Raw genomic sequence first — 20,029 nt, forward strand, 5'->3', positions numbered from 1 at the left:
CGGATTTTTCGAGATCGACATCGCCCCGACGCTTTGGCGCCCCGTATTTTTGGTCCGGGGCAGACTAAGCCCGCGCAGCGAGCGTCCTGGGCCGTCGTGAACGACAGGCCCGACGGAAGAAATAAAATAAAACGCGATGAAAAAGAAAGGGGTGCAACACGAGGACTTCCCAGGAGGTCACCCATCCTAGTACTACTCTCGCCCAAACACGCTTAACTGCGGAGTTCTGATGGGATCCGGTGCATTAGTGTTGGTATGATCGCACCCATCAGCATAAGCGCGTTTAATTCTTATAAAGGATCCGGATGCAGCGACGCACTTTAACACCACCGCATGCTCAGGTTCAACCCGAGGGGCTTCCGCGGATTTTTCGAGATCGACATCGCCCCGACGCTTTGGCGCCCCGTATTTTTGGTCCGGGACAGACTAAGCCCGCGCAGCGAGCGTCCTGGGCCGTCGTGAACGACAAGCCCGACGGAAGAAACAAAATAAAACGCGATGAAAAAGAAAGGGGTGCAACACGAGGACTTCCCAGGAGGTCACCCATCCTAGTACTACTCTCGCCCAAACACGCTTAACTGCGGAGTTCTGATGGGATCCGGTGCATTAGTGTTGGTATGATCGCACCCATCAGCATAAGCGCGTTTAATTCTTATAAATGATCCGGATGCAGCGACGCACTTTAACACCACCGCATGCTCAGGTTCAACCCGAGGGGCTTCCGCGGATTTTTCGAGATCGACATCGCCCCGACGCTTTGGCGCCCCGTATTTTTGGTCCGGGGCATACTAAGCCCGCGCAGCGAGCGTCCTGGGCCGTCGTGAACGACAGGCCCGACGGAAGAAATAAAATAAAACGCGATGAAAAAGAAAGGGGTGCAACACGAGGACTTCCCAGGAGGTCACCCATCCTAGTACTACTCTCGCCCAAACACGCTTAACTGCGGAGTTCTGATGGGATCCGGTGCATTAGTGTTGGTATGATCGCACCCATCAGCATAAGCGCGTTTAATTCTTATAAAGGATCCGGATGCAGCGACGCACTTTAACACCACCGCATGCTCAGGTTCAACCCGAGGGGCTTCCGCGGATTTTTCGAGATCGACATCGCCCCGACGCTTTGGCGCCCCGTATTTTTGGTCCGGGGCATACTAAGCCCGCGCAGCGAGCGTCCTGGGCCGTCGTGATCGACAAGCCCGACGGAAGAAACAAAATAAAACGCGATGAAAAAGAAAGGGGTGCAACACGAGGACTTCCCAGGAGGTCACCCATCCTAGTACTACTCTCGCCCAAACACGCTTAACTGCGGAGTTCTGATGGGATCCGGTGCATTAGTGTTGGTATGATCGCACCCATCAGCATAAGCGCGTTTAATTCTTATAAAGGATCCGGATGCAGCGACGCACTTTAACACCACCGCATGCTCAGGTTCAACCCGAGGGGCTTCCGCGGATTTTTCGAGATCGACATCGCCCCGACGCTTTGGCGCCCCGTATTTTTGGTCCGGGGCAGACTAAGCCCGCGCAGCGAGCGTCCTGGGCCGTCGTGAACGACAGGCCCGACGGAAGAAATAAAATAAAACGCGATGAAAAAGAAAGGGGTGCAACACGAGGACTTCCCAGGAGGTCACCCATCCTAGTACTACTCTCGCCCAAACACGCTTAACATCGGAGTTCTGATGTGATCCGGTGCATTAGTGTTGGTATGATCGCACCCATCAGCATAAGCGCGTTTAATTCTTATAAAGGATCCGGATGCAGCGACGCACTTTAACACCACCGCATGCTCAGGTTCAACCCGAGGGGCTTCCGCGGATTTTTCGAGATCGACATCGCCCCGACGCTTTGGCGCCCCGTATTTTTGGTCCGGGGCAGACTAAGCCCGCGCAGCGAGCGTCCTGGGCCGTCGTGAACGACAAGCCCGACGGAAGAAACAAAATAAAACGCGATGAAAAAGAAAGGGGTGCAACACGAGGACTTCCCAGGAGGTCACCCATCCTAGTACTACTCTCGCCCAAACACGCTTAACTGCGGAGTTCTGATGGGATCCGGTGCATTAGTGTTGGTATGATCGCACCCATCAGCATAAGCGCGTTTAATTCTTATAAAGGATCCGGATGCAGCGACGCACTTTAACACCACCGCATGCTCAGGTTCAACCCGAGGGGCTTCCGCGGATTTTTCGAGATCGACATCGCCCCGACGCTTTGGCGCCCCGTATTTTTGGTCCGTTGCAGACTAAGCCCGCGCAGCGAGCGTCCTGGGCCGTCGTGAACGACAGGCCCGACGGAAGAAATAAAATAAAACGCGATGAAAAAGAAAGGGGTGCAACACGAGGACTTCCCAGGAGGTCACCCATCCTAGTACTACTCTCGCCCAAACACGCTTAACATCGGAGTTCTGATGTGATCCGGTGCATTAGTGTTGGTATGATCGCACCCATCAGCATAAGCGCGTTTAATTCTTATAAAGGATCCGGATGCAGCGACGCACTTTAACACCACCGCATGCTCAGGTTCAACCCGAGGGGTTTCCGCGGATTTTTAGAGATCGACATCGCCCCGACGCTTTGGCGCCCCGTATTTTTGGTCCGGGGCGTCGTGAACGACAAGCCCGACGGAAGAAATAAAATAAAACGCGATGAAAAAGAAAGGGGTGCAACACGAGGACTTCCCAGGAGGTCACCCATCCTAGTACTACTCTCGCCCAAACACGCTTAACTGCGGAGTTCTGATGGGATCCGGTGCATTAGTGTTGGTATGATCGCACCCATCAGCATAAGCGCGTTTAATTCTTATAAAGGATCCGGATGCAGCGACGCACTTTAACACCACCGCATGCTCAGGTTCAACCCGAGGGGCTTCCGCGGATTTTTCGAGATCGACATCGCCCCGACGCTTTGGCGCCCCGTATTTTTGGTCCGGGGCAGACTAAGCCCGCGCAGCGAGCGTCCTGGGCCGTCGTGAACGACAGGCCCGACGGAAGAAATAAAATAAAACGCGATGAAAAAGAAAGGGGTGCAACACGAGGACTTCCCAGGAGGTCACCCATCCTAGTACTACTCTCGCCCAAACACGCTTAACTGCGGAGTTCTGATGGGATCCGGTGCATTAGTGTTGGTATGATCGCACCCATCAGCATAAGCGCGTTTAATTCTTATAAAGGATCCGGATGCAGCGACGCACTTTAACACCACCGCATGCTCAGGTTCAACCCGAGGGGCTTCCGCGGATTTTTCGAGATCGACATCGCCCCGACGCTTTGGCGCCCCGTATTTTTGGTCCGGGGCAGACTAAGCCCGCGCAGCGAGCGTCATGGGCCGTCGTGAACGACAAGCCCGACGGAAGAAACAAAATAAAACGCGATGAAAAAGAAAGGGGTGCAACACGAGGACTTCCCAGGAGGTCACCCATCCTAGTACTACTCTCGCCCAAACACGCTTAACTGCGGAGTTCTGATGGGATCCGGTGCATTAGTGTTGGTATGATCGCACCCATCAGCATAAGCGCGTTTAATTCTTATAAAGGATCCGGATGCAGCGACGCACTTTAACACCACCGCATGCTCAGGTTCAACCCGAGGGGCTTCCGCGGATTTTTCGAGATCGACATCGCCCCGACGCTTTGGCGCCCCGTATTTTTGGTCCGGGGCAGACTAAGCCCGCGCAGCGAGCGTCCTGGGCCGTCGTGAACGACAGGCCCGACGGAAGAAATAAAATAAAACGCGATGAAAAAGAAAGGGGTGCAACACGAGGACTTCCCAGGAGGTCACCCATCCTAGTACTACTCTCGCCCAAACACGCTTAACTGCGGAGTTCTGATGGGATCCGGTGCATTAGTGTTGGTATGATCGCACCCATCAGCATAAGCGCGTTTAATTCTTATAAAGGATCCGGATGCAGCGACGCACTTTAACACCACCGCATGCTCAGGTTCAACCCGAGGGGCTTCCGCGGATTTTTCGAGATCGACATCGCCCCGACGCTTTGGCGCCCCGTATTTTTGGTCCGGGACAGACTAAGCCCGCGCAGCGAGCGTCCTGGGCCGTCGTGAACGACAAGCCCGACGGAAGAAACAAAATAAAACGCGATGAAAAAGAAAGGGGTGCAACACGAGGACTTCCCAGGAGGTCACCCATCCTAGTACTACTCTCGCCCAAACACGCTTAACTGCGGAGTTCTGATGGGATCCGGTGCATTAGTGTTGGTATGATCGCACCCATCAGCATAAGCGCGTTTAATTCTTATAAAGGATCCGGATGCAGCGACGCACTTTAACACCACCGCATGCTCAGGTTCAACCCGAGGGGCTTCCGCGGATTTTTCGAGATCGACATCGCCCCGACGCTTTGGCGCCCCGTATTTTTGGTCCGGGGCAGACTAAGCCCGCGCAGCGAGCGTCCTGGGCCGTCGTGAACGACAGGCCCGACGGAAGAAATAAAATAAAACGCGATGAAAAAGAAAGGGGTGCAACACGAGGACTTCCCAGGAGGTCACCCATCCTAGTACTACTCTCGCCCAAACACGCTTAACTGCGGAGTTCTGATGGGATCCGGTGCATTAGTGTTGGTATGATCGCACCCATCAGCATAAGCGCGTTTAATTCTTATAAAGGATCCGGATGCAGCGACGCACTTTAACACCACCGCATGCTCAGGTTCAACCCGAGGGGCTTCCGCGGATTTTTCGAGATCGACATCGCCCCGACGCTTTGGCGCCCCGTATTTTTGGTCCGGGGCAGACTAAGCCCGCGCAGCGAGCGTCCTGGGCCGTCGTGATCGACAAGCCCGACGGAAGAAACAAAATAAAACGCGATGAAAAAGAAAGGGGTGCAACACGAGGACTTCCCAGGAGGTCACCCATCCTAGTACTACTCTCGCCCAAACACGCTTAACTGCGGAGTTCTGATGGGATCCGGTGCATTAGTGTTGGTATGATCGCACCCATCAGCATAAGCGCGTTTAATTCTTATAAAGGATCCGGATGCAGCGACGCACTTTAACACCACCGCATGCTCAGGTTCAACCCGAGGGGCTTCCGCGGATTTTTCGAGATCGACATCGCCCCGACGCTTTGGCGCCTCGTATTTTTGGTCCGGGGCAGACTAAGCCCGCGCAGCGAGCGTCCTGGGCCGTCGTGAACGACAAGCCCGACGGAAGAAATAAAATAAAACGCGATGAAAAAGAAAGGGGTGCAACACGAGGACTTCCCAGGAGGTCACCCATCCTAGTACTACTCTCGCCCAAACACGCTTAACTGCGGAGTTCTGATGGGATCCGGTGCATTAGTGTTGGTATGATCGCACCCATCAGCATAAGCGCGTTTAATTCTTATAAAGGATCCGGATGCAGCGACGCACTTTAACACCACCGCATGCTCAGGTTCAACCCGAGGGGCTTCCGCGGATTTTTCGAGATCGACATCGCCCCGACGCTTTGGCGCCCCGTATTTTTGGTCCGGGGCAGACTAAGCCCGCGCAGCGAGCGTCCTGGGCCGTCGTGATCGACAAGCCCGACGGAAGAAACAAAATAAAACGCGATGAAAAAGAAAGGGGTGCAACACGAGGACTTCCCAGGAGGTCACCCATCCTAGTACTACTCTCGCCCAAACACGCTTAACTGCGGAGTTCTGATGGGATCCGGTGCATTAGTGTTGGTATGATCGCACCCATCAGCATAAGCGCGTTTAATTCTTATAAAGGATCCGGATGCAGCGACGCACTTTAACACCACCGCATGCTCAGGTTCAACCCGAGGGGCTTCCGCGGATTTTTCGAGATCGACATCCCCCCGACGCTTTGGCGCCCCGTATTTTTGGTCCGGGACAGACTAAGCCCGCGCAGCGAGCGTCCTGGGCCGTCGTGAACGACAAGCCCGACGGAAGAAACAAAATAAAACGCGATGAAAAAGAAAGGGGTGCAACACGAGGACTTCCCAGGAGGTCACCCATCCTAGTACTACTCTCGCCCAAACACGCTTAACTGCGGAGTTCTGATGGGATCCGGTGCATTAGTGTTGGTATGATCGCACCCATCAGCATAAGCGCGTTTAATTCTTATAAAGGATCCGGATGCAGCGACGCACTTTAACACCACCGCATGCTCAGGTTCAACCCGAGGGGCTTCCGCGGATTTTTCGAGATCGACATCGCCCCGACGCTTTGGCGCCCCGTATTTTTGGTCCGGGGCAGACTAAGCCCGCGCAGCGAGCGTCCTGGGCCGTCGTGAACGACAGGCCCGACGGAAGAAATAAAATAAAACGCGATGAAAAAGAAAGGGGTGCAACACGAGGACTTCCCAGGAGGTCACCCATCCTAGTACTACTCTCGCCCAAACACGCTTAACTGCGGAGTTCTGATGGGATCCGGTGCATTAGTGTTGGTATGATCGCACCCATCAGCATAAGCGCGTTTAATTCTTATAAAGGATCCGGATGCAGCGACGCACTTTAACACCACCGCATGCTCAGGTTCAACCCGAGGGGCTTCCGCGGATTTTTCGAGATCGACATCGCCCCGACGCTTTGGCGCCCCGTATTTTTGGTCCGGGGCAGACTAAGCCCGCGCAGCGAGCGTCCTGGGCCGTCGTGATCGACAAGCCCGACGGAAGAAACAAAATAAAACGCGATGAAAAAGAAAGGGGTGCAACACGAGGACTTCCCAGGAGGTCACCCATCCTAGTACTACTCTCGCCCAAACACGCTTAACTGCGGAGTTCTGATGGGATCCGGTGCATTAGTGTTGGTATGATCGCACCCATCAGCATAAGCGCGTTTAATTCTTATAAAGGATCCGGATGCAGCGACGCACTTTAACACCACCGCATGCTCAGGTTCAACCCGAGGGGCTTCCGCGGATTTTTCGAGATCGACATCGCCCCGACGCTTTGGCGCCCCGTATTTTTGGTCCGGGGCAGACTAAGCCCGCGCAGCGAGCGTCCTGGGCCGTCGTGAACGACAGGCCCGACGGAAGAAATAAAATAAAACGCGATGAAAAAGAAAGGGGTGCAACACGAGGACTTCCCAGGAGGTCACCCATCCTAGTACTACTCTCGCCCAAACACGCTTAACTGCGGAGTTCTGATGGGATCCGGTGCATTAGTGTTGGTATGATCGCACCCATCAGCATAAGCGCGTTTAATTCTTATAAAGGATCCGGATGCGGCGACGCACTTTAACACCACCGCATGCTCAGGTTCAACCCGAGGGGCTTCCGCGGATTTTTCGAGATCGACATCGCCCCGACGCTTTGGCGCCCCGTATTTTTGGTCCGGGGCAGACTAAGCCCGCGCAGCGAGCGTCCTGGGCCGTCGTGAACGACAAGCCCGACGGAAGAAACAAAATAAAACGCGATGAAAAAGAAAGGGGTGCAACACGAGGACTTCCCAGGAGGTCACCCATCCTAGTACTACTCTCGCCCAAACACGCTTAACTGCGGAGTTCTGATGGGATCCGGTGCATTAGTGTTGGTATGATCGCACCCATCAGCATAAGCGCGTTTAATTCTTATAAAGGATCCGGATGCAGCGACGCACTTTAACACCACCGCATGCTCAGGTTCAACCCGAGGGGCTTCCGCGGATTTTTCGAGATCGACATCGCCCCGACGCTTTGGCGCCCCGTATTTTTGGTCCGGGGCAGACTAAGCCCGCGCAGCGAGCGTCCTGGGCCGTCGTGAACGACAAGCCCGACGGAAGAAACAAAATAAAACGCGATGAAAAAGAAAGGGGTGCAACACGAGGACTTCCCAGGAGGTCACCCATCCTAGTACTACTCTCGCCCAAACACGCTTAACTGCGGAGTTCTGATGGGATCCGGTGCATTAGTGTTGGTATGATCGCACCCATCAGCATAAGCGCGTTTAATTCTTATAAAGGATCCGGATGCAGCGACGCACTTTAACACCACCGCATGCTCAGGTTCAACCCGAGGGGCTTCCGCGGATTTTTCGAGATCGACATCGCCCCGACGCTTTGGCGCCCCGTATTTTTGGTCCGGGGCAGACTAAGCCCGCGCAGCTAGCGTCCTGGGCCGTCGTGAACGACAAGCCCGACGGAAGAAACAAAATAAAACGCGATGAAAAAGAAAGGGGTGCAACACGAGGACTTCCCAGGAGGTCACCCATCCTAGTACTACTCTCGCCCAAACACGCTTAACTGCGGAGTTCTGATGGGATCCGGTGCATTAGTGTTGGTATGATCGCACCCATCAGCATAAGCGCGTTTAATTCTTATAAAGGATCCGGATGCTGCGACGCACTTTAACACCACCGCATGCTCAGGTTCAACCCGAGGGGCTTCCGCGGATTTTTCGAGATCGACATCGCCCCGACGCTTTGGCGCCCCGTATTTTTGGTCCGGGGCAGACTAAGCCCGCGCAGCGAGCGTCCTGGGCCGTCGTGAACGACAGGCCCGACGGAAGGAATAAAATAAAACGCGATGAAAAAGAAAGGGGTGCAACACGAGGACTTCCCAGGAGGTCACCCATCCTAGTACTACTCTCGCCCAAACACGCTTAACTGCGGAGTTCTGATGGGATCCGGTGCATTAGTGTTGGTATGATCGCACCCATCAGCATAAGCGCGTTTAATTCTTATAAAGGATCCGGATGCAGCGACGCACTTTAACACCACCCATACCCAATTCCGTGATGTGGCACAGTTGAGTGGCCGGGGTTGGGCCGCTGAGATGCTCTGTTTATCGAATTTTGCACTCGGTCTCCAGGGTATAAAAAAAGTTTAAAAGTAAATAGTTATGGATGGCCTTATGTACAAGTGAAATGATGTTTATTTTAAGAAATATGTTCGAATTAAATAGTAAATTGTTCATAGTAATATTATACGGTTTGGTTTGGGAAGTTTTGAAATTAACAAAATGAAAACTGTTGCATTAAAATATATTATATTTTTCAATTGTTTATTTTTCAAAAATGCTATATACTACTTAAATGATTATGAGGAAATTCGCACATTATGGGGGATCCAATTCGGTTGACAATAATCGTTGGAGGCTGGGAAATTTAATAGAAATTTTGATCTACTAAAAAATATGGTACATGTTCCATTAAGAAAATTAAAACTACATGAGGGTGCCCTTATGAGAGACTGAACTCTTGACTTAGTGCTTGGCACCAAAGTACCAAACCAATTAACCAAAGACAACCGGCCTACTGTATGTTAGAAAAATTTTATTTGTACTCTTTTGTCTAATGCATACGTTTTTAAATGTTAGTATTATACAGAGGTGATATTTACCAGTAGTTATTTAGGTCCATTTATCCAGAAATTCGTTTTTCTAGACCATTATGGGAAAAAACAACTTGTAACATAATAAATTTTAGGGGAAAAAAACTTTAAAATGCCATCTCTCTCAAAATAAGTGGAATTTGGCAAAAAAATTGGGGCAAACCGCCTTCGGCAGTTTGGGGTGCATAGATCTCGAAAAGTTATATGAAATGAAAAAAAAATGCATCCAAAACAGACGATCGAGTCAAAAGTTATGGCATTTCGAAGTTTTAGTCTTTTTATGTAGGTTTTATGCATATCTAATCACCTTACATGCTCGTTTTCTCTTTGCCTATCTGTAGATCTCCGAAAAACGTATATGCTATACAAATTAAAAATTGGATGTAATTATATAATAATCTTCATAAGTTGATATTGTTTTCAAATTAAATTCTAAAATTTCAAGCCTATAATAAAATGTATATGCTGTCTTTTATGGGTTTTCTAACATAAAAATAACACTTAATATTCACATGAGTGATATTTTATTCTACAAATTGCTCTTAATTATTATATATGTGTGCGCGTTGCCCCCTTAATTTCAAATATTGACTTTGCCACTACTCTTACCATAGTCCGTAACATGGATAATTATTGTGCTATTAAATTGTTTACTCCTACTACTTGCATCATCAAATTATTGAGGATTCTATGTATACAGAACACATCTTCTTGTATATGATCATACCCCTCCTTAGGCATGCAAACTTTGTGGCCTCCATTTTCGAATTGTTTTTCTCTCTTAAATACTCTGCTTTGTTTTCTAATTGGCTTGGCATTTATATGTTGTTTGAGATTTTTTTTTAAATAGTCAAAAGGATAATTTTTTATACATACATATATGCATACATCTATAATTTTTTTAATTTTAAATTTCAAGGAAAGGAAATAATTTATTATCGTATACAAATAAATAATAAAAATTAAATAAACCATTAAATTCTTTCATAGGTGGAAGGCTAAATTTAGGTAAAATGTTAAATTGGCAGGGGTTTGACTACTAGTGTTGATGCGAGGTTTTGGGACATAAGGAATGACCTGTTGATGTGTTTAAATCTAAATTTGTTGGCTTTAGAAACTCAGATTGATGCTATAGTACTTTTTGATTGGATTACTGAATCTTGCAACAATTATTTACATCATGCAACTCTTATATCTGATTGTAGGAACCTCCTCAACAAGATAGTTAAAGTGTAAATGAAACACTATTTACATGAAGCTAATTAATGTGCAAATGTACTGCCAAGAAAAGAAAGGCAACTACAATATGATTTTGTTGTTTTTGATAGTCTCTCCTATGCACATTTGTCCGCTACTATGTTATGAAAATTCGAGCATATAAGTGGTTTTGTTCTAACTTTAAATTATCTATGCTCCGTTTGTTTTGAAAATATTTTACATTAACCATAAAATCTTTTATAAAATGTTCTAGTACATTTTACCTTTAAAAACTTGATAAAACATTTTAAAAACACGAAGCGCTCCCCTTCCTCCAATTTGGTGGCTATGTTGTCGGTCAAGTGGGTGGGGTAGCCATTGTAGGTGGTTTGGTATCTGAAGCCATCATTTTGGAGACTGGTGTCGGCGGCGGGGCTCCTGAACCTCTGGCGCCAAAGACTCCATTAGCTGAGTCATTAATTTTGGTGGTTTGTTTGAAAAAAAAAAAAAAAAGTTTTTTACGTGTAAATATTAAAAAAAAAAAAAAAAAAAAATCCCACACAAGGCCATTTATATGATGTATCTCCCGCTAAGGGTACGCTCAATTTGTCGACTAAATTCCGGTCTCTTACATTCAGCCATGCCAACGACTTCCACCACAGTAACAGATGTGGCCGGACCATCAAACGACGAGGTATCGCGGCAGCCTCCAGCGATGATCTCCGGCGACTCCACCTCCTCTTCCATATCGTCCTTACTCTCATCTCTAACACAGGCCTTTCCTTTCTCCTCCGGAAACCCTAGAATCGAAGAGACCCGTGGCGTCATGCACCTCTTTCGCGACGACGCCGTTTCCTCTTCCTCCTCCTCCTCATCCTCCTCCACCTCCTCCGATCTCCCTGTAAGCGCATCTTTCACCGACGTCGATTCTCAGTTCTCATATTGAAAGCCTGAGAGGAATGAGCGTTAAATCAGCAGTAACATTATATTGCGCTGAAACTTGTGCAAAATTGGAAACTTCTTTAGATGCTATCATGCTTTTTCTGAGACTGACTGATTGTGATTAATTTTCAATTTTTGATTCTTCATGTTTTGTTGCTGAGAAAATTGAGCCAAACTATTTATTTTTCATTTATTATCATCCTTCTCCAAAAAATTCAAATTCAAAAACTTTACAATAAAGAGCTTGGAAAGAAAATCGCTCTAAATTGTCTCATTTCTTAACCATTTGGCTTCCGTTTCTGATCATCCTTTTTTGCCTTTTTATTTTCCCACACTTTCTTGGCATCCAAACAGGACTAACCAAAAAAAAAAAAAATTCAAATTCAAAAATTGGAACGCAAAAAATTACTCATGTAATATTCCCCCGTCCTTCACATAGAAAACCATAAATATAGAAATCTAGCTATTTTCTATGTTACATTTCTTCTGAGAATCACAAAGAAGCTCAACTCAAGCGATTGAAGTTTTCAGTATGAGTTTTTTTGTTTAAAATGTGATTCATTGTAGGAGTTTTCATTGAAGTGTGTTAGTTTTTGGAACTTCAAGAGACGTTGATGTTTGTTTTAGTGCTTTTTAGGTTGGAAGGAAGGCTCTTGTTTGTGTGTTAGGAGTGCCGAATCACATGACATATGCGGATTTCTGCCAGTTCTGCGGTTCGTTCATTCATCATATCTTAGAGATGCGAATTGTGAGGTTTGAATTTGGAAATCAATCCAAAGTTATATTGTGTTTTGTTGTTTTATTTAATGTTTGTGATCGAGTTTCATCTTTGTTTTGTTGGTTCTTCTTCTTTGAGGTTTAGAAATGATGGAATGGAGGATCGGTACAGTATTTTGATTAGGTTTGATGGTCAGGACTCCACCGATAACTTCTTCAGGCATTTCAATGGGAGGCGATTCTCATCCCTAGAGGTTTGGTTTGCTATCAATAAATATCTGATTTCAAATATCTAGTAACATTGAGAATTATGTAATTTATTAGTTTTATTTCAATTCTAAATATAGGTAGAGGTTTGCCGTGTGCTTTTCACGGTGGATGTGCAGTATACAGGCTCAATTGAACATGCACAGGCATCCCCTGCAAGCTCAACTGAACAGCCCACTTGTCCAGTCTGTCTTGGTATGCAAGTCTTTGTGTGTGTGTGTGTGTGTGTGGATTCATAGTTTTGATCTTCATTCAGCACTTGATGAGTGCCTAGCTTGCTAAACCTTTTTAGGTGGGAAACGAAATACTTGTAGATTGTGAGGGTTTAAAATGCCTTAATATCTTTCTAGTATTCCTGTTTAAGGAGTAACTGGAACAGCTAAAGTTTACAGCATGACATCTTGTGGCTAATTATTATTTACTAAGCCCAATGGTTACTTATATAAATATGTTGCATAAGTTGATTGTTACAAAAGCAAAAGAAAAAAATAGTGACACTTATTTGAAGTAATCTACTAAACACTTAATTTTTGTTACTTTTAGGGTATAATTCTTGATGTTCCTTTGTTTGTAGAAGATGCACTTAAATGAACATCTATAACAGGGACCTAGTTGGAAATCATTGCTTTTGCTCTGTTGAGGTATACCATTGGGTGTTGATTATCATAGTTATGCAATTGATGTTTTTATTGTAGAAATGATATGAAGTGAGTAATCTATAATAGGTAGCTGAGAATCTGAGAATAGGGAGGCCTAGGTGTGGCCATATGGGCAACACCCAAACTTTAATAATGTAATGTGCAACTGTAAATTTTTTTAATGAGTACAGTCTCCTTTATATATAATTTCTAAGTAAATGTATTCCTCGTGGTAATATGGGCTTCCTCGAGTGTGTAAAATTTGGATGTTAACTATCCATCATTTTCTTTTAATTCTCAAAACATCTGTACATTCCATATTTCTCTTTTTATTCTCAATATGAAGATGGTTTATGTTTAGTGAATCTTGTTAATACATTGGCTATAGTCTATACTTCAGGTAGAGGAAAAGTATTACCATTCCTTTAGTTGATTATCTTAGTATTTATAATATGTCTAATATTAACAATGATTTTTTTTTCTTTTTTTTTTTGTGATTTTTGAACTAGGAAAACCTTTAGAGATTTTTAGCTTGCTTGATCTTGAAGATTTTGTGGCATGTTAATCGTACTGACATTCAACCCAGTTGCCAAGTTGGTATCTGGTGTTTCTGTGAGTTTTCTTGGTTTGGGATTTGCTTGTGTGTTGTTTCTTATTCTTTTTTCCTACCCTCACAAATTTTCTTCATTTTTCATTCGTTTAATTTTATTTTCGAACTTTAGATTATACATTTTTATTTTTTATGTTTATTATTTTAGCCATGCCTTGTTACTAGAGCATAAAATGTATATGCTTTGAAGTCAAAACTGCTTGCATAGGATGGTGACCTCTTTTTACATGTGCCTTTGTGCTTGGATTCCTCTTCTTATCTATCCCTCATTTTGCAGAGAGATTAGACCAAGAAATGAGTGGAATTCTCACAACTATCTGCAATCATTCTTTTCATTGCTCTTGTATTTCAAAGTGGACAGATTCTTCTTGCCCGGTAAGCCTTTTTTCCAGTGGTGGCACAATCTCAGGGTGTGTGTTTACATTTGTCCTGTAATGCATCATAAGGCCATGACTGGGATTGAAAAAGAAGAATGTTGATTTCATTCCTAATGTACTAAAGCTTAGGGTTTATATATGTAGTCTTACTAACTAACCCCATATTAGGGGATGTCAATATCCTCCCCTGTTAATCGGCAATTAGTTGAGTTTCAAGTGAAAATGATTCAACTACTTTTGTAAGTTCATTATTAGCTGGAAAGAGAAAATCCTGTAAGTCTTCGATTGGCAAAACCATCATCTATCATCTCTAAATCAGCTTTCCTTTCTACCACCACCTCTAAAGCTCCAGAACAAACCATTCCTTCTTGCAATTTAAGACTCATTTCAGAGCCATCCCCATAAAACATTGACGGCAAGAATTAAATATTTCAAATCTTATTCATGGATTTCAGTTCTTGTCATGGCTGCAATCACCACCATAACCATTTTTGAGTTTTGAGAGATAGAGAGGCTTAGCTACTCCTGGGCACAACTTATAGTTGACTTTGGTTGGAGGTTTTTGAACCTCCATAAAAGAGTTGGACATTGAAGTATCATGTAACACAAAATGTCATAATGCAAAGATCTTAACTCACAGTTGATGGTATAAGCAACCTTTGTCTTCATGATTTTATCAATTGTTTGGTTTTTAAAACAAAGGCTTACTGCAGCTATAATTTCTTATGAAATGGCTGCTGCATCAAAAATTTGCTGAGTAGTTGTTTGTGAATTTTTTGACTTGTCTTCCACATATATTTTAGGTTTGTCGGTATTGTCAGCAGCAGCCTGAAAAATCCATATGTTTTGTTTGTCAAACTTCTGAGAATCTCTGGATTTGTGTTATCTGTGGCTTTGTTGGCTGTGGGAGGTAATTAGATTTTTCCCCATCATTTTTTTCTTTGATTTTAGAAGAAATAAAAGGGGATTTTTCCTTGTGGTGTTAGTCACAAGTCTTACTATAATTCCTTCAATGAAATTTGATGTAGGTATAAAGGAGGACATGCCATAATACATTGGAAAGAAACACAACATTGCTATTCTCTTGAATTGGAAACGCAACGTGTGTGGGATTACGTGGGTGACAACTATGTTCACCGACTAATTCAATCCAAAACTGATGGAAAGTTGGTCGAGTTAAATGCCCATTGTGTGCATGCTAATGATGGGTGTGGAAGTTGTGAATGCATAGATTCTGGATTTAATGAAGCCCTTTTGAACAGTAAAGTTGAAGCTGTAATGATATTCGTCTAAATTTTATCTCAAAAGATTGTTTTGATTTCAGTGTGATGATGTTCCTTCTAATTTGAAATACTCCTTTTTTTTTTCATGTGCAGATTGTTAGTGAGTACAATGAATTGCTTGCCACTCAACTTGAGAACCAAAAATTAGTAAGTGCATTTATTGGAGTTTGAAATACTCCATTTGGTGACTTCTCATTTGAATTTATTTGAGCTTCACTTTTGTTCATTTAGAATCATAACAAATCTATCCAGAGTGCTTCCTTTGTATAATTATTTGATGGAGAAGATAGTCCAAAAGTGGATAGTTTTCTAGGCTGCCTATTCAGAAATGGTAAACCTCTGTTTTTGATCATAGTATTTTGAGTCCTTACTGCAAGACGTCAAAGAAGAGACTGAAAGGGAAATTTCTAAAGCTGTTGGCACTGCTATCACTCAAAAACTGCAGAAGATGCAGGCCAAGCTAGACAGATGTGTTAAAGAAAAGGAAATTCTTGATGATGTAAGTATTAAGCTTTTATGCTCCTGATTGAGAAATGCGCATTGCTAATGGAATAAGTGATCATGCAATGATATCTCTTGCGTTTTTTAGTTCAATCTCCTGAATTCTGAGCTCTATATTTAGACAATTTAAGTATTCATACTTGTATATAGAAAAAAATAATAATTAAGTTTTCATGTGTCTATGTGCAGCTTAATGAGAATCTTTTGAAAAATCAGGAGATTTGGAAAGCTAAAATACTTGAGATTGAAGAGAGGTAAGAAACATGAAGTGATACAAAGCAAAGATAATAAATTTTCTTGTGCCTTTATATATATATTGTAAATTTCACATTGTCTCAAAGAATTTGTAGCATGAAGTGATGCTAGGCTATTCTATTATAAACCAAAATTTAAGCAGACTTAGTTTTCCAGTTTATGCTCTAATCATTCTCTATGGGCTTATTATGCCTTCATTGCCTACAAAGCATATCTGGACGCCCCATTGAATTTGAATGGCTCCATTTTGTTTTATTGGAGCCATATACGAGAATAGTGTAAAAGGATCACATTTGAGTTTCATGAAACAGCACATATAATGCTGCATGATGCTATTTGAAATTCTTTGAAAGTTATTAATTTCAATTTTTTTTTCTATGTATGTTTCCTTCCCTTGAGACGCTATTTGGAGCTTTAGAGCTTTAATCTACTTTTCCATAAGAAGTATTAGATTTCCACAAAGTTTGTATATGCCTGACAATATGACAATGAAAGTGGTTAATTCTTTGCTCTAATACCTTGAGTTTGTTCTTTTACAGAGAGAAAAAGGTGTTGAAATTAAAAGATGATAAAATTCATGACTTGGAAGAACAGGTGACAAATGAATTCCAAATTTATTTTCCTCTTTGCTGGGCACAATACTTGGTCAAACATTGACCGGCTTTAATTTTCAGTTGGTTACACCAAGTTTAAGCTTGCATCTAATCTGAATTAACAAATTCATGCATCTATACTAACGAGGGCACGTGCTTTTCCACATATTTGCAGCTTAGAGATCTGATGGTGCACCTAGAAGCTGGACAGACGATGGAGGAGCTATCATTGTCTGATGAAGTGAAGGATGGCACTGTTTTGCCAATAGCAATAGAATCCTCTTCAAGTAATGAGTCTAAGGGGGCCAGGAACGTTAATAACAAGGGAAGGAGCAAAGGATGAAGGATGGATGATCCATCTTGTGTGGAAAAAAAGAGAGTACAGTGCACTTCTTGACTTATCAACATCGTGTAGCAACCTGGCTTATTTTTATATTGTTTGTTTTATCTGGTTGAAACTTATTGGTGATTAAAGAATCCTAAACCCCTTCTGTAGCTACCTGGCTTATTTTTATACTGTTTTTTTTATAGCAATTTTTGTAAATATGTATCTAGACGTTTATTTTTTGAGGTATAGATTTACTGTAACTTTGGTTAAAAGTAGGAAATCTATATCTATATATTATTAAAAGCTTAAGTGTAACATTTAATGTTGTTACGTTCACGTTGAGCCACGTTAGCAACTATGTCATTCCCATCTTTTTTTCTAAATTTATCTTACAATTTCAAAATAGTTTTTCTCAATTTTAAAATACTAATAAAATTACAATTATTTCTAATCTATCTCCACCATAAAGCTTACTTCTTTTAAATTTAATTTCACCAACCCATTTTTTCTAAATTTAATTCTAACTTAAAGCCCAAACCCAAGCCTTCTAAACTGAAAACCCTTAGAAATCACGGTTACAACCTCTTTATTTTCTTCACTTTTGTTTTTCACATGTTCATTCCCCTTCCCACCTTCTTATGGCAGAAACCTCACACCCCTTTTGTTTCTCACGTGTTTGTTCCCCTTCCCACCTTCTAACGGCAGCCTCTTTCTTTTCCTTACTCGTTTCCTCATAGTATATAAATATTGACAGAAGCTGGATGCTTCAGATCAGGTATCTTTAAATCCCAGTTTGTTTTCAGCTCTATTCTTTTTGCTTGATTGCTTGATGTTTTTTATTCCCTTCTTAAATTTTGTTACTGCCTTCCGCCTCTTGGTTTGTGTAGTCTATGCAAAATAAGGCAATATTGTTGTAGCTGAAACAATTTTTTGAGTGTTTAGTAAAATGCCAAATATTGTAGCAAATCTTCTCTGTGTATGTATTTAAATAAATTTAAACAAACTGTATCAAATATATGATCTCAATGTCAATTGGAGTTTATTTTTTGTTGGTTGTGTTATGGAACGTAGAAATTCTTATATTTCAGTTTGGGAAGTTTTTTAATTTGAAGTTTTCTTGATGTTATATACCATCTTGGATCTATGAATGCTTTAGTTTTGTTAAAAAAGAAGAAGGTTACTTGCTGATAAGTTAATTAAGAGCTGAGTTTTTTAATTTGAAGCTTTCTTGATGTTAAATACCATCTTCGATCTATTAATGCATTAATTTTGTTTTTTTTTTAAAAGAAGGTTACTTGCTGATAAGTTCATTAAGAGCTGCAGTGTGTAACATGGCCTAGCATCTCATTATCAAGACCCCAATATCAGTACCGAATCTGGCCTATACATGCTGAGAGCTACCAAACAAAATGTACTAGATTCCAAAAAACTCCTGTGTAATCTGATCTCAATGTCGATTGTGTTAGGTGCACGGCACCAATTAAATCCAACCCACAAATTTTATAATAGCCCATGTAATGAGCTTCTTGGACACGAATAGAATTCTATTTCTACGAGAAGTCTTTTATATAAGTTGATTTAGGAATCCATATGTTCCTAAGAGTGTGAGGCGTTATAATTTTATATATATATATATATATATATATATATTATTGGGTTTTGTGTGTCGCGTATTATAGTGAAGAAAAAAGAAAGGGTGCTGCACAAGAGAAAAAAAAGGAGAGCAGCCAAGAGGGAGCCGCTTAGAGAAAGAAGACAGCCAAGAAAGAGAGCTGTGCATGGAGAAGAAAATAAAAAGGAGAGAGCAAAGTGTTGCTGCTTTTGAGAAAGATAATTGGTGTGTGTGAGAGCAAAGAAAACAAGAGAGATTTTTTCTTTAACCATGAGATATACACAAAATTTATTGTAATTGATTTGATAATAGTGAAATTATTTGGAGTTTGTTCCATGGTTTTTCCCTTCAAGAAGAAAGGGTTTTCCAAGTAAATATTGTGTTCTTGTGTGTGATTGTTATTTTGGATGGCTAATATTGTTGATAATATTATTTGGGACCCAACAAGTGGTATCAGAGTTAAGGTTAGAGTGGAAGTGATGGCCAGAAAAGAAGGCAAGGCTTCAGGAATTGAGAAGTTTGATGGATCAGACTTCGGGTATTAGAGGATGTAGATTGAAGATTATCTCTATGGGAAGAAATTGCATCTACCTTTTTTGAGGACAAAGCCTGAAACTATGAAGGATGAAGACTGGAACCTTCTAGATAGACAAGTATTGGGAGTTATTTGATTAACTTTGTCAAGATCAATTGTGCACAATGTTGTGAAAGAAAAGACCACAGTGGATTTGATGAAGGCTTTGTCTACCATGTATAAAAAGCCGTCGGCTAACAACAATGTGTATCTGATGAAGAAGTTATTTAATCTGAAGAAGGCAGAAGACAATCCTATAGTGTAGCATCTGAATGAGTTCAATACAATTACAAATCAATTATCCACGGTGGAAATTGAATTTGATGATTAGGTTTGTGCGTTGATTCTTTTGGCTTCTTTACCAAACAGTTGGGAAGCCATGAGAATGACAGTGAGCAATTCTTCAGGGAAAAGCAAACTCAAATATAATGATATTCGAGATTTGATTTTAAGTGAAGAGTTTCACATGAGAGATGCAAATATAAACAATGCATAAGATCAAACATCTGTCACAGAGAACAAGAGATAGAATGCTTCCCTTGTGGGAAAAAGGGTCACTTAAGAAGAGATGTTGGCATTGGAATAAGGAACAAAATAAACAAAAATATGAAAAGAATGATAGTGAGAAAAATACTACAGCTGCTGTGATTGCTGAGGATGTTGTGGTGCTCTTTATTGAAGAGCAAAAGTGTGACATGTTGCTAATAATGATTTTGAGTGGGTCGTTGATTCTGCAGCCCCCACCATATTATCCCTACGCAGGGTTGTTTATCACGTACAAAGCAATAGACTTTGGTACAGTGAAGATGGGTAATTCTAGTTACTCAAAAATTGTGGAAATTGTTGATGTGTGCATTTAAACCAATGTTTGTAGCACTATGATGTTCAAGGATGTGCGA

The 20,029-nt window shown here is 42.8% G+C and overlaps 1 protein-coding gene and 24 non-coding genes across 25 annotated transcripts; 1 reads left to right on the plus strand and 24 right to left on the minus strand.

Annotated features, from left to right (window-relative positions):
* Positions 1-148: 148 nt before the first annotated feature.
* LOC142637506 (5S ribosomal RNA) lies at positions 149-267 on the minus strand. The gene has a single exon (XR_012844667.1). It is a non-coding gene; the product is annotated as a 5S ribosomal RNA (ribosomal RNA).
* Positions 268-510: 243 nt separating this feature from the next.
* On the minus strand, positions 511-629 carry LOC142637508 (5S ribosomal RNA). Its single transcript, XR_012844669.1, has one exon. It is a non-coding gene; the product is annotated as a 5S ribosomal RNA (ribosomal RNA).
* Positions 630-872: 243 nt separating this feature from the next.
* Positions 873-991, minus strand: LOC142637509 (5S ribosomal RNA). Its single transcript, XR_012844670.1, has one exon. It is a non-coding gene; the product is annotated as a 5S ribosomal RNA (ribosomal RNA).
* Positions 992-1,234: 243 nt separating this feature from the next.
* LOC142637510 (5S ribosomal RNA) lies at positions 1,235-1,353 on the minus strand. Its single transcript, XR_012844671.1, has one exon. It is a non-coding gene; the product is annotated as a 5S ribosomal RNA (ribosomal RNA).
* Positions 1,354-1,596: 243 nt separating this feature from the next.
* On the minus strand, positions 1,597-1,715 carry LOC142637552 (5S ribosomal RNA). The gene has a single exon (XR_012844711.1). It is a non-coding gene; the product is annotated as a 5S ribosomal RNA (ribosomal RNA).
* A 243-nt stretch (positions 1,716-1,958) lies between these two features.
* LOC142637511 (5S ribosomal RNA) lies at positions 1,959-2,077 on the minus strand. The gene has a single exon (XR_012844672.1). It is a non-coding gene; the product is annotated as a 5S ribosomal RNA (ribosomal RNA).
* A 243-nt stretch (positions 2,078-2,320) lies between these two features.
* LOC142637553 (5S ribosomal RNA) lies at positions 2,321-2,439 on the minus strand. Its single transcript, XR_012844712.1, has one exon. It is a non-coding gene; the product is annotated as a 5S ribosomal RNA (ribosomal RNA).
* A 211-nt stretch (positions 2,440-2,650) lies between these two features.
* Positions 2,651-2,769, minus strand: LOC142637512 (5S ribosomal RNA). Its single transcript, XR_012844673.1, has one exon. It is a non-coding gene; the product is annotated as a 5S ribosomal RNA (ribosomal RNA).
* A 243-nt stretch (positions 2,770-3,012) lies between these two features.
* Positions 3,013-3,131, minus strand: LOC142637513 (5S ribosomal RNA). The gene has a single exon (XR_012844674.1). It is a non-coding gene; the product is annotated as a 5S ribosomal RNA (ribosomal RNA).
* A 243-nt stretch (positions 3,132-3,374) lies between these two features.
* On the minus strand, positions 3,375-3,493 carry LOC142637514 (5S ribosomal RNA). The gene has a single exon (XR_012844675.1). It is a non-coding gene; the product is annotated as a 5S ribosomal RNA (ribosomal RNA).
* A 243-nt stretch (positions 3,494-3,736) lies between these two features.
* LOC142637515 (5S ribosomal RNA) lies at positions 3,737-3,855 on the minus strand. Its single transcript, XR_012844676.1, has one exon. It is a non-coding gene; the product is annotated as a 5S ribosomal RNA (ribosomal RNA).
* Positions 3,856-4,098: 243 nt separating this feature from the next.
* LOC142637516 (5S ribosomal RNA) lies at positions 4,099-4,217 on the minus strand. Its single transcript, XR_012844677.1, has one exon. It is a non-coding gene; the product is annotated as a 5S ribosomal RNA (ribosomal RNA).
* Positions 4,218-4,460: 243 nt separating this feature from the next.
* Positions 4,461-4,579, minus strand: LOC142637517 (5S ribosomal RNA). The gene has a single exon (XR_012844678.1). It is a non-coding gene; the product is annotated as a 5S ribosomal RNA (ribosomal RNA).
* A 243-nt stretch (positions 4,580-4,822) lies between these two features.
* Positions 4,823-4,941, minus strand: LOC142637519 (5S ribosomal RNA). Its single transcript, XR_012844680.1, has one exon. It is a non-coding gene; the product is annotated as a 5S ribosomal RNA (ribosomal RNA).
* Positions 4,942-5,184: 243 nt separating this feature from the next.
* Positions 5,185-5,303, minus strand: LOC142637520 (5S ribosomal RNA). Its single transcript, XR_012844681.1, has one exon. It is a non-coding gene; the product is annotated as a 5S ribosomal RNA (ribosomal RNA).
* Positions 5,304-5,546: 243 nt separating this feature from the next.
* LOC142637522 (5S ribosomal RNA) lies at positions 5,547-5,665 on the minus strand. Its single transcript, XR_012844682.1, has one exon. It is a non-coding gene; the product is annotated as a 5S ribosomal RNA (ribosomal RNA).
* Positions 5,666-5,908: 243 nt separating this feature from the next.
* LOC142637523 (5S ribosomal RNA) lies at positions 5,909-6,027 on the minus strand. Its single transcript, XR_012844683.1, has one exon. It is a non-coding gene; the product is annotated as a 5S ribosomal RNA (ribosomal RNA).
* A 243-nt stretch (positions 6,028-6,270) lies between these two features.
* LOC142637524 (5S ribosomal RNA) lies at positions 6,271-6,389 on the minus strand. The gene has a single exon (XR_012844684.1). It is a non-coding gene; the product is annotated as a 5S ribosomal RNA (ribosomal RNA).
* A 243-nt stretch (positions 6,390-6,632) lies between these two features.
* Positions 6,633-6,751, minus strand: LOC142637525 (5S ribosomal RNA). Its single transcript, XR_012844685.1, has one exon. It is a non-coding gene; the product is annotated as a 5S ribosomal RNA (ribosomal RNA).
* A 243-nt stretch (positions 6,752-6,994) lies between these two features.
* Positions 6,995-7,113, minus strand: LOC142637526 (5S ribosomal RNA). Its single transcript, XR_012844687.1, has one exon. It is a non-coding gene; the product is annotated as a 5S ribosomal RNA (ribosomal RNA).
* A 243-nt stretch (positions 7,114-7,356) lies between these two features.
* LOC142637527 (5S ribosomal RNA) lies at positions 7,357-7,475 on the minus strand. The gene has a single exon (XR_012844688.1). It is a non-coding gene; the product is annotated as a 5S ribosomal RNA (ribosomal RNA).
* Positions 7,476-7,718: 243 nt separating this feature from the next.
* On the minus strand, positions 7,719-7,837 carry LOC142637528 (5S ribosomal RNA). The gene has a single exon (XR_012844689.1). It is a non-coding gene; the product is annotated as a 5S ribosomal RNA (ribosomal RNA).
* A 243-nt stretch (positions 7,838-8,080) lies between these two features.
* On the minus strand, positions 8,081-8,199 carry LOC142637529 (5S ribosomal RNA). Its single transcript, XR_012844690.1, has one exon. It is a non-coding gene; the product is annotated as a 5S ribosomal RNA (ribosomal RNA).
* A 243-nt stretch (positions 8,200-8,442) lies between these two features.
* LOC142637531 (5S ribosomal RNA) lies at positions 8,443-8,561 on the minus strand. Its single transcript, XR_012844692.1, has one exon. It is a non-coding gene; the product is annotated as a 5S ribosomal RNA (ribosomal RNA).
* A 2,437-nt stretch (positions 8,562-10,998) lies between these two features.
* LOC142636880 (BRAP2 RING ZnF UBP domain-containing protein 2) lies at positions 10,999-17,247 on the plus strand. The gene is made up of 12 exons (XM_075811170.1): positions 10,999-11,334; positions 12,013-12,128; positions 12,238-12,346; positions 12,440-12,554; positions 13,885-13,982; positions 14,788-14,894; positions 15,013-15,259; positions 15,361-15,414; positions 15,623-15,766; positions 15,958-16,022; positions 16,563-16,617; positions 16,792-17,247. The coding sequence occupies exons 1-12, from the start codon at positions 11,008-11,010 to the stop codon at positions 16,957-16,959; spliced, it is 1,605 nt and encodes a 534-aa protein (XP_075667285.1). The 5' UTR covers positions 10,999-11,007; the 3' UTR covers positions 16,960-17,247.
* The last annotated feature ends 2,782 nt before the right edge of the window (positions 17,248-20,029 follow it).

Source organism: Castanea sativa, chromosome 5 (assembly GCF_040712315.1).
Source record: "Castanea sativa cultivar Marrone di Chiusa Pesio chromosome 5, ASM4071231v1".
In the NCBI taxonomy this organism is placed as follows: domain Eukaryota; kingdom Viridiplantae; phylum Streptophyta; class Magnoliopsida; order Fagales; family Fagaceae; genus Castanea; species Castanea sativa.

Bases quoted from the DNA above. Each gene is read 5' to 3' on its own strand.
- LOC142636880 (XM_075811170.1), top strand. From the start codon at position 11,008: ATGATGTATCTCCCGCTAAGGGTACGCTCAATTTGTCGACTAAATTCC. The intron at 12,129-12,237 runs GTTTGAATTTGG...TTTGAGGTTTAG, and splicing joins TTAGAGATGCGAATTGTGAG to AAATGATGGAATGGAGGATC. The intron at 16,023-16,562 runs GTAAGAAACATG...GTTCTTTTACAG, and splicing joins ATACTTGAGATTGAAGAGAG to AGAGAAAAAGGTGTTGAAAT.